General features: G+C 47.8%; 1 protein-coding gene across 1 annotated transcript; it reads right to left on the bottom strand.

The window, feature by feature from the left end:
* Positions 1-322: 322 nt before the first annotated feature.
* LOC125519767 (E3 ubiquitin-protein ligase GW2) lies at positions 323-5,108 on the bottom strand. Its single transcript, XM_048684523.2, has 8 exons — positions 4,345-5,108; positions 4,162-4,213; positions 4,014-4,059; positions 3,775-3,856; positions 3,520-3,676; positions 3,333-3,426; positions 2,109-2,175; positions 323-1,297 (listed from the first exon to the last, which is right to left on the bottom strand). The coding sequence occupies exons 1-8, from the start codon at positions 4,540-4,542 to the stop codon at positions 734-736; spliced, it is 1,260 nt and encodes a 419-aa protein (XP_048540480.2). The 5' UTR covers positions 4,543-5,108; the 3' UTR covers positions 323-733.
* Positions 5,109-10,735: the final 5,627 nt, after the last annotated feature.

The raw sequence follows: 10,735 nt of genomic DNA, 5'->3' as shown, positions 1-10,735 counted from the left end.
CTCTCCCGAGCGAGGTACAAATGCCAGTGATCTGGTGTTGCAGTGCAGACAGAAATGCAGCTGCTGATTGGTTGTGAACTTGTCATGTGTGCGTTCCATGCTGAACAGTTGGTCTGCCAAACTGCACGGCGCGGGCCTGACTGAGCCCGTCCGCATCCTAGTAGTACAGGCCGCCTCAGTTTCCATGGGCTCTGACACGGGCGGCGCCAGCCATGAGGATTCCGCCATGGAACGGAGCCTGCACCTCCGGTTTCAGCTCAGCACATGGCAGGAATGATACAGTAACAAGCACTGACAGCCTCAAAAATGTAGTAATAAGCACTGACGTAACGTGTGGCCTCCACGAGTAATTTATCCTCCAGACAGTAATTTAGATCACCCACAGCGTGAGAAGAGAGACACTTTCTCCATTTACACAATTTCTGCATCGTCAACGGCACACACGATCTAGCTATGCAGGCAGGCACAAGGTCTGCCTCACAGGCTGACACAACCTAGTTTCTACATTTAACAAGAAACAAAAAGAAAAGAACAGAAATGGCCAAGCACTACCTGCAAAAATATGCAGATTTATCCCACCAGTCCCTATTCACAATTTCACACCATCCAACAGCCAATCTTCGTTTACCCGCCCCCATCCTAAAATCCTATGCTTTTTTATGTCACACAAGAGGAAACCTAGGAAGAACAACACCAGCCGGCCGAAGCGAATAAATAGGAGGGGGCAAAGCGGCTACCGCCAAGCTAGCCCTGGAGGAGAGCCTCCGACCCCCCGGGCATCGACCAGCGAGAGCGCCATGGCCAGCATCATCTGCTCCTCAAAGCTATCAGGGACATTGCCCGAACCGATGCTCGACACATCCGAAGCAGCAGCCGCCAAACTGGCAGCCCCGGCCTCTACCGTGATGTCGGAGCCGGCGCAGCTGGTGCTGGCCTCGGCCGCCTCCGACCACCCGTCGTTGTTGGAGTAATCCGCGCCGTCTCTTGCCTGCGGCGTTCTGCCGGTTGATGGTTCCTCGACCCTGGTGGCCGAGGAACTGCTCCCGGCTATGCTCAGGTCCTCTGTGAAGGACCTTTGTGACCTGCTGAGAATGTCGTGTCTTGATGTTTGGCAGGTGGCTGCGCTGGAAGGGTCTCCAAGCATGTGTTGTTGCTCGGCTAGAGCCGCGACCGCGCAGGCGAATCCACCAGGTGGAGCTGCTTCTGCTGAAGCGGCCCCAGACGCATCGTAGCATCTTAGAGGAAGTGTTGGTGGCATGGCACCTATGCTCCCCGGATTTCCTAAGGCTTCCTGATCCTGTTCATGGTAATTTTAGTAAGATGATTAGTACTGTCCTTTCCACCATTATACGACAAGCAGTGTCTACCAATAAGTCTAATGGTTTTTTATTCCTTGAAAACTCTATACAATTCTACTATGATGGAAGCCACCTACCCTGGCTACCCGCAGACATGACAATGATCGGCATGCATAACTTTTAAAGTAGGTTCATCACATATCAAGTGTTGAGCAGCAAATTTAGATTTATGTGAACAAGCAAGTTCTAAGTTAATTAGCAGTGTCTACGAATCAATCTAATGGTATTTTATTCCTTAAAAATTCTAAAAATCAACTGATGGAAACCACCTACCCTGGCTAGCCGCAGACATGACAATGATCATCATGCACAAATTTTTGAGGTAACACATGCAGGTTCACATATCAAGTGATGAGCAACAAATTCATATTTATGTGAATAAGCAAGTTCTAGGTTAATTTGCATGTAACTCAAAAGGACATTGAACCGACTGATGACCAATGATAGGACATATGATGATTAATGAAAAGCAGCTATTATGCGGATGGAGATGGTAAACAGCAAAACAGGTAGCTAGTATGGGTAAGCCGTATTATTAAGAATTCACACAATCAGCATGCTTACAAACTACCCTTTAAAAATTCATTTTAAGTGATGTGGCAGGAAAATGTGACCTATCCCTGTATACACCTTTTTGAAACTTAACAGATGAGCTCTTTAAGAAAAGAATGAAAGAAAGAAGTTATATAGATTAACGGTACTGGAAAATACGTTTAGCAAGAGGTCTCATTCAGCAATATCTTAACATACTTGCACAGAAAGCCAAATCGCTTCCATAAGCATAACTTCTTCAAGATCCATATCGAAATTATTATCCCTGCATTTTAAGGAATTCATCAATAATGACATTACAACAATACTATATAGACGAATATAGTTAGTACGAGGAAACAGGATGGCAGCAAGTGTGTTTTAACTTTTAACTAGCACATCTTTTCTTATGGTTTCCTAAGACGGGAACACTGGTTAGATGGCTTCGATTCTAACTCCTCAAAATGACAAAGAGCTAATGAAAACTAAAGCAAAACAACTAAAATGCTCAGAAAAGGGATTAACTTATTGCCTAATAGGGCCTAAGGAACGGGTGAAAACAGTACAATTCTGTTTTCAAGCCATATATATTGATCCTTAAAGCAGGTGCATTTCAGACTCAACAGACCTTTACTGGAAACGAAAGACTACCAAGCAATAGATGCTTCCACGATATTCCCATAGAGAACCCTCAGTTCAAGATGGATGTCTTAGCATTATAGCTCCTAGTAACGAAATCCACTGAACATAATATGTAGGTAGAGATTCTCATATTGTTTTAATACAATTAAACTGAAGATCTTCTAGAAAAGTCAAAGGCAGCAACACGTATATATGTAGTGCTTAGCTAAGGTACACCAAGAGTTGGGTGTATTAATTGATCACACAACAACCATTTAGCTTCAAGTAAAGAGCAGCATGATCAAGGTGCCAAGGGCATCTCGAAGATGTTCAACAAACTGCTACAGAAAAGAGCAGACAGAAATCTTAAACTGATAGCTATATTGTCTCCTCCATGGTACTGCCAAGACCTTACTTGACAACAAACAAGACAACATATAAGTATCTAGCTGACACATCCTGTTACTTATTAATTGCAAGGCAGACCATCACTATTGTAGCAGGTGGAGAGACTGCACAAAATTCTATCAGAAATTACATATAGTGAGCCGTCACATTTTATAATGGGGAATAAGTAAGGACACTTTGATTACGGATAAGTACAGGTGGTAAGCTATCGAATTCCCCAATTAGGTGCAACTGAGGATTAATTACTTTGCACACAAAACTTTCAGCGAGGGTCCAAACCACTGAAGCAACAATAATTACAGTACTTCAACTGAGCTTTATCTAGAGGGCACAAGCAATCCACAATTGATTGATGCTACATAGTCACACAACTTGAGCAGGATAGAAGGCAGAAAATGGTCAGCCAGTACATACCGCAACTGCCTTAAGCGTTCAGCATTCCTCAATAGCAGCTCCGAATGCTGTACTTGACCTGAGACCGCATCATTCCCTTGGGCACTGCTTGCAGCTACCAACAATATGGACATCGCCAGTCAGCAATTGCTTCGCAACAAAAAAAAAACAGAGAGAGAAGCAGATAGCCCTATGGCAATCTACACACCTGGGGTGGACGTGCCACCAGTATCACAAGGTTCGACTCGTGCGGTCGTTACTTCGTCGGTCGAAGCAGCAACCTGCTTATTCTTGAGCCGCTCCGCATCGTCCTGGAGCTCCTGATGCCGCATCCTGATCTGCGCCTCGATCACCCTCTGCTCCTCCTACACACGATTTCGCAGCACCGCCCAATTATAGCAAAACTATAGCATAGAAACGAAAGCAGACACCACTGGACAACAGTTTTACTGCAGCCACTCACAATCTGCTCGACGCCCTTCTCCTCTTTCGTCTTGACGCCGCGGTACTCCACTGCGTAATTCAGCATCTTGCAGTACGGACACCTTATTTAGAAGTTAAGGAACAGCAACTACTTAAACAAGAATTTGCCATTGGGTGTGGTGTGGTGCACATGATTGTGACACCAGAACAAGAAACAGCCCTGGACAGCATGTACTATCCTAGGAAGAACCGATGATGAGAAGTGAGATAGTAGGATACTGTGTGGGCCGGCAGGAGGTGGGCGACTTCATCTGGAGGAAGCACTCTGCACGCAGGCAGGCAGGAAGCAGAGCAAGTCAAACACCATGCGAATTAAGGAAGAAGACATCCGTCTGGAATAATTCTCAAGGGAAACTAGCTGACTCACCGGTGCAAATCCCCTTGGCGCAGCACTTGGACCGGTTGAGGCTGGGATAGAACTGCAGGCGGAGGAGGGGGGGAGAAGCGCTGGTCAGAATTCTGCATCTATCTATAATCTATGGATCCACTGGAGGAAGAAGAGGAAGAAGAAGCTCAGGAGAGATTGGGAAAGGGGGCAGGAAGGACTGACCAGGAAGCAGATTGGGCACTCGTCGAGGTCTGGCCTGGGGTCGTCGGCGCCCGGGTGGCAGGGCGCGAGCTTGGCCTCGAGGATGAGGCGGCGCAGCTTCTTGAGGTCGATGTCCGGGTGCGGGTAGAGCCCCTGCGGCGCCGTGTAGCGCTCGTCCACCGGCGGGCGCCGCCGCCTCCCCCCCACCCGGTTCCCCATCCCCCTCCTCCTCCTCAGCAAGCCAAGCCAAGGCAGGCGGCCGGGCGGCGACCCGTGGACTAATAAATACAGTAGTAAAACCGCAAACAGCAGCCCGACCGTACCTACCCACCCCCTTCCGGCCTTAACCCCCACACCGTGGGGAGGATGGATGGATGGAAGCGGCGCCGAGGAGGACGGAGACGACAGAGAAGGAAGGAGAGACGGCAGTGGGAGGGAAGATTTGTCGCCTGCCGTGGTACGAACGATCTTCCTCCCTGGCTGGGTTTGTCAGTCGGCCGGAAGGGAAGGGAAGGCGCACGCATATGCGCGGCCAAGGCCAAAAGCGGATTCTTCCACGCTCCCCACCCTCTCCCTCTCTGATGATCTGATCCGGGTGGATGGATGGATTGGGTTCCTGGCTACGTACACAACATCTCTCTATCTACGACTCTATCTGTCTCTGAGACTTGCGCGTCTCTCTCTGCTGCTGCTGCTAATCCCTTCGTGTCTTGTTAAACCTCGCTGCGGGTGGGGCCGACCAAGTATCTTGGGCGCGGCTGATTCGGCGACGCGCGACGCGACGATTGGAAGCGTACAGCGGTGAGGTTGAACTGACCACCGGGCAGATGGCGACCGGCGGCGGGCTGGGAACTTGGAGGGAGGGAGGGAGAACCAACCCCGCAAGCGATTGATTGATAATCAAGCCGGGTCGCGTCGCGCCGGGAGAGTTGTGTGCTGCACCGGCTGCCGATGCCGCGTGGGTGACCGAGGGTTGGGGTTTGATTAAGATTTTGATTTTGACGGGTGGGTCGCTCACCAGCCCGCTCTCGGTCTGCAGATAGGCTGGTTGTAACCGGAGTATCATGTACTAGTATCATGCATATGATACTAAATGTATAATATCATCTCCCTAATGCATAGTATTATATATTAGTATCATATGCTACTTTATTTATTACCATGCATAACGCATATTAACATAGCATTTATTATCATATCATATTATGATATGATACTCAATGCTTTTTTTTTCATTTTATTCTATGACACCTCATAAAAAATATCTAGTTGGCATGCATGATATTAGTTATGATATTATTATTACGACCAGTCTTAGCAATTTCTGGTTAACTTAGGATCCCGCCATTCCCTGAAAAATTGTTTACGGTATCCGTAAACAATTTTTTACAGGACGTCGGGCGCACAGCTGGAATAGATCATGCAAATATGAACATACTAGTTCACGCTGAAACATCTCGCCGAAGTTACACACTACCGATATTAAACATGCTAGCATAGATCTACTCGTCGCCGGAGCCGTCCTCGCGTGGCGGCGGCTCATTGCCGTGGAGGATGTGGTGGATCAAGGTACCACACCCTGGTCTGCTGCTGGAGTACCACACCAGGCTGCCGCACCGGATCTGTTGGAGTTGGTACTCCTCCCAGAGCTTCGGCATGCGTGCGATCGCAACTGCGGCGGCCTCCCTTGCTTGCCACCACGCAGTCTCGGTCGCCCGGAGCCGCTAGAGGGACGGGTCGAAGAGCCTCCCGAGACGCCAGAAACTCACCCACGCCCGCGAGCCAGCACCGCGGGGACGCGTCGCCTCCCTCTACTTGTCCGACACGGGAGGGCGGAGGAAGGAGCTGCCGGCCTCGTCGTTGTTGCGTCGCTTGTAAACCGGCGAACCCACCGCGGCTGAGATCCCCGCGGCACCTGAACTTGCCATGGCCGAAACCCTAGCTGTCGCCACGCCCGAAACCCGCGGACGACATCTCCGGCAAGATCCAACGAAGAAATGCGAAGGAAAAGGTGGCCGGAGGAGGAGGGATTTAACGTCGGAGGGAGAAGCTACGCGGCGGAGGGGGTGGGGAATTTGTGGGACGGGAACCCTAAAAATCACTGGTGCCCGCATATATGGAGCAAACGAGGGCAGTTTACGTGCCTCCTATAAAATCTTACGGGCCGGGACTTTTTTAGCGGATTTGATTGAGCTGGTTTTCTTTTTTGGCCCATTTCATAAAACGCAGTTCGTTGGAGTTTTAAGGTATCTGCTAAAGATGTTGTTAACTGCCAGACCACACGGCTTTATTTCGTACTAGCAGTAGTTGCCATTGTTCTTTGTGCTAGCTTTTTCTGGTGGAGCGAAGGCGGATGTGTTCCAGCGTGCATGGTCGCCGCACCGTGTGAGCATGGCAATTTCGTCACCTACACATGTCAATTTCTCAAATTTTGCCGTGTTCGCGTGAAGAAATTGTCATGCCCCCGCAGCATAAATTTTGACACAAAAAACCATTAACAAATGCCATGCTTCCTGGGGAACGCTCGCTAGCTATTGCGATCCAAATAGCAGGATGGTGTTTTGGCTCCTGATCGCAGGAGCTCCTGTTATCTGGGCGTCTAAATGTGTAGGGATCTAAGTCAGTTTTTTGACAAATTTATATCTATATCATCAATATAAAAAGACCTAAAAAAGATAGATCCAACTGATCTCGGCCATCAAACTAAGTCAATCCAATGGCCTAAACTGCTTTAATGGCGAGCGTTCGACGTGCAATTAATATTATACAAATTTTACACTAATCATAAAATTAGCACACAAATAATAGCATACATAATATCCGCGTGTAATTAATATATTGCCTAAATATTAACGTGCATTGCACATGCGCATTTACTAGTACAAAGAAGTATACATATCTAACAATGGATCCTATGGGGAGCGATATGAATGTGTCGTGATTCATGGCCTCACTCGAGTTTTTCAAGGAGAGACCACGTATATGCATCCTCCTTCTAGTCCGGCGGCCAGTGCATGCTAATCCCTCATGTAGCTCGAGTTCGACAACCGATGGTACACCAGTCAAGGGCATCTCAACAAGTATTGCGTCACATACAAACAAGTGCAATACTGATAACCAAGTGGCGCAACAATAAGACCTTGTAAGTGTTGTGGCCTGTTGATCTATGTGTTAGCCGTTTCATTGATCTACTCAATGCCGCAACTTGTTGATCATCCGTTGTCTTCCTTTGCTAGCCCAGGGCGTGCATGCGCGTTATACTACAAGACGAAGAACATGCACTTCATCTTTATGCGTTCTTGGATGAAGTTGAATGCGCAAAGCAAGTAGCTCACCGCTCTTGCCAATACCATCAAGACCGCCACAGCCAATGAAGATAAAGGTGATGATCCAACCGTTCCAACCACACAAGAAGGGTTTGCTCGGGCAAAGAAGGTGATTAGGAACCAAGGGAGGAAGTGGGAGTAGGAGAAGGAGAAGGGGGATCGATTGGCACTGGCAAGATGATGGATAAATTCGAGGATATCATGATGAAGAAGGAGAAGGCATGTGACAAGGGCTATGATGCTATTTAAGGAGTCAAAGATGGCGGGCATGTTTAGCAAATTCATAGAGATGCAGAGAAGAAGCTCAAGCTTCAAGAGAAGAATTTTGAGATCAAGATCGCTTTGGAGGACTTGAAGGTATTGTCGAAGCACTTTGGGCAAAATGGAGGGCCCCGAAGAGTGAGTCTATGCCACGGACAACCGACAGAATGGAAGCCGAAGAAATACATCTTTGACATGAGCAACCTGGCTATAAACTTTTTGGGATCAGTTAGATGTAAAAACTTATTGAATGTCTAATACTTTTTGGTTGTGATTGCATACGTTTGCAAGACTATGAACACGTATGCATAAATTTGTATTGATGTAGGTATTCATGTCAAACGGAGGAGGTCGGATCAATAATGGAAGTTTTGATGACTCCGATTAAATAGCTGGCTCCTCTATCCATATCGACGGACATGTCCCGGGCATGAACCTTGGTCGATGCAGGTGGGGCCGCACCACCTCGCCGCAGGGGTATCTCCGGCACAGCAACACCAGCTGATTCGGCAACAGGCGGCGCGATGATTGGAAGCGTACAGCGAGGAGGTTCCTTTCCTTCCACCTCCGTTCCACCGGAGAGTTGTGTGCTCACCTGCTGCTGCTGGGTGAGTGACTGGGAGTTGCGAAATGATTTGGACGGGTGGGTGGGTCACCTCACCGGCCCGCTCGCTCCGTCGGGGGTTTATCGTCTAGTGGCAGCAGTTCCGGTTAACTTACTTAACCGCCAGCCAAACCGCCCAGCTTTTTTTAGTAGCTGTTCCCCGTTCTCTGTCGTGCTGCTTCTTTTCGGTTGCGTGGGCGGACGTGGATGCGTGCGGCCGAAGCTCCTCCCGATCCAGCGTCATGTCTCGCACAGTAGTATCTAATTTGTTCACTTGTTTACGCTTGCTTGTACGACTGCTACGTAGAGTATATAACTGTTTTGAAATAGAAACGTACACGTACTGCTGTTGGTTCTGACCAAAGGCACCACTAGCTGTTCATGTATGGTTGTACTATACGTTTTTAGCGTAGGCATTCACGGGAATGGACCGGACTAAGCTGCAGTCTTATGCTACAAGTATGTTTCTCCGTGCGAGGCTGGCGCGTGTGGGCATGCTCAGTACTACCTCCTTCCGTTTCGAATTACTTGTCGCAAGTATGGATGTATCTAAATGTATTTTAGTTCTACATACATCCATTTCTGCGACGAGTAATTTGAAACGAAGGGAGTACTACCACTACATGCCTACATCCTACCTGCATGGTCACCACATCGTCTGTCGTCGCGCCGCTTCTTATAATCTTCTCTCGCCCGTGGAATGCATCTGGGACGATTTCTTCTTCGTTCTAGGAGCGATACCAGAGCATCTCTAACGGATCATTTAAAAACTAGAGAGCATTCGGCCGAGTAATTTAGTGGACTATTTATACTTTACTACTCCCTCTGTTCTTAAATATTTGTTTTTCTAAAGATTTTAAATGGTTATCACATAGGATGTATATAGACATATTTTAGAATGTAGATTTACTCATTTTGCTTCGTATATAGTCACTTGTTGAAACCTCTAGAAAGACAATTATTTAGGAACGGAGGGAGTAGTTTTTATCGGATCTAACCGATCTCCTAAATGTAATGGAGTAGTTTTTTTTTGTCAAATTCATTTCATTTTTGGCCGCTGAAACAAATTTCATTGCTTCTTTATTTTATTGTACATCATCTTGATACACCGAGTGCATAATTCACCAATTCTTCTCCAAGAGAACCAATATAAAAAAAATAAAAACCATAATTAGACACTTTAACAGAAACTCAACTTCCATAACTGCTCCCACTAGTTGGATTAATATTTTCTCCATGTCTTCATTTTGAACATTGTTGATTCTCTCAATTGGCTTCTCGAGCTTGCACCTTCTTTCTGCTTTGGTTCCATACAATTCGACATTGCATCATCTGTAGTATCATCTCTAGTCTCTACTCTAGCAAGGAGTGCACAAACATCTATCGAATTCCTCGCTATCAATAGATCGATGTACTCTTCTTCCCAATACTAAAACTTGCATCCATCCTACACACAATTTTGAGCAATCAACAAGCTGCAAAATTTCGACGAATCCGATGAACAACCGGACAACGAAGCACTCACCCCATCTTTTTTGCACTTGAAGAACACCCATCCGGGATGTTGCGGCATGGTCAAAACTCGGCGCACGATCTGCCACGGGCAGTCGTCACACTTGATGACCGGCAACGGGGAGTAGACGAACTGCCGGTTAGTGCCGAGCCCGCCCGACGGTCGAGCATGTCTTTGCCGGCAGTCCATCGACTAGTGAGATCCGAGCAATTAGAGAAAGGAGGCCATACCCAGATGAGATGCAAAGTCCTTGCTGGGGTTGTGTAGTTCGATACCCGACCAATCCATGACAAAGGTGACGGCGGCCGAATGCGTCAAATCTGGCGGCGGCGACAACCGTAGATTTGCCTATTTCTATATCGGCGACGACGAGAGAGGCCCAAATCTGGGTGGGCGAGGAACATGGCGGGTCCTATGGAGCGTCGACGATGGCGAGGGGTGGCCAACGGTGGCCGGAAGGGTGGCGTCGAAGTAGATGCGACGCGGAGGTGGGGTGGGTGCGGCCGAGGAGAAACATACTTTACTCGAGTAATGGGCGACTGCCTAAAAATAGGAGTCCATTAGGAGGCGGAGTAAAATTTTTACTTCTCTATTTGGTTTACCACTTCGGTTAGGTGCGGGTTAGAGGAGTGAAACCGAAATTTTACTCCTCTATAGGCGTTTAGGGGGTCAGTAAGAGACGCTCTAAGATTGTACTCACGTAGAGGC

This window comes from Triticum urartu, chromosome 7A (assembly GCF_056163025.1).
Source record: "Triticum urartu cultivar PI428250 chromosome 7A, HENAU_Tu73, whole genome shotgun sequence".
NCBI lineage: Eukaryota > Viridiplantae > Streptophyta > Magnoliopsida > Poales > Poaceae > Triticum > Triticum urartu.
This window is presented reverse-complemented; position numbering and strand designations above follow the sequence as displayed.

Excerpts from the sequence above, each read along its gene's own strand:
- LOC125519767 (XM_048684523.2), bottom strand. The coding sequence starts at position 4,542 with ATGGGGAACCGGGTGGGGGGGAGGCGGCGGCGCCCGCCGGTGGACGAG. Across the intron at positions 4,214-4,344 it reads AGTGCCCAATCTGCTTCCTG|TTCTATCCCAGCCTCAACCG; the intron begins GTCAGTCCTTCC and ends CTCCGCCTGCAG. Across the intron at positions 3,427-3,519 it reads TGGTGGCACGTCCACCCCAG|CTGCAAGCAGTGCCCAAGGG; the intron begins GTGTGTAGATTG and ends TATTGTTGGTAG.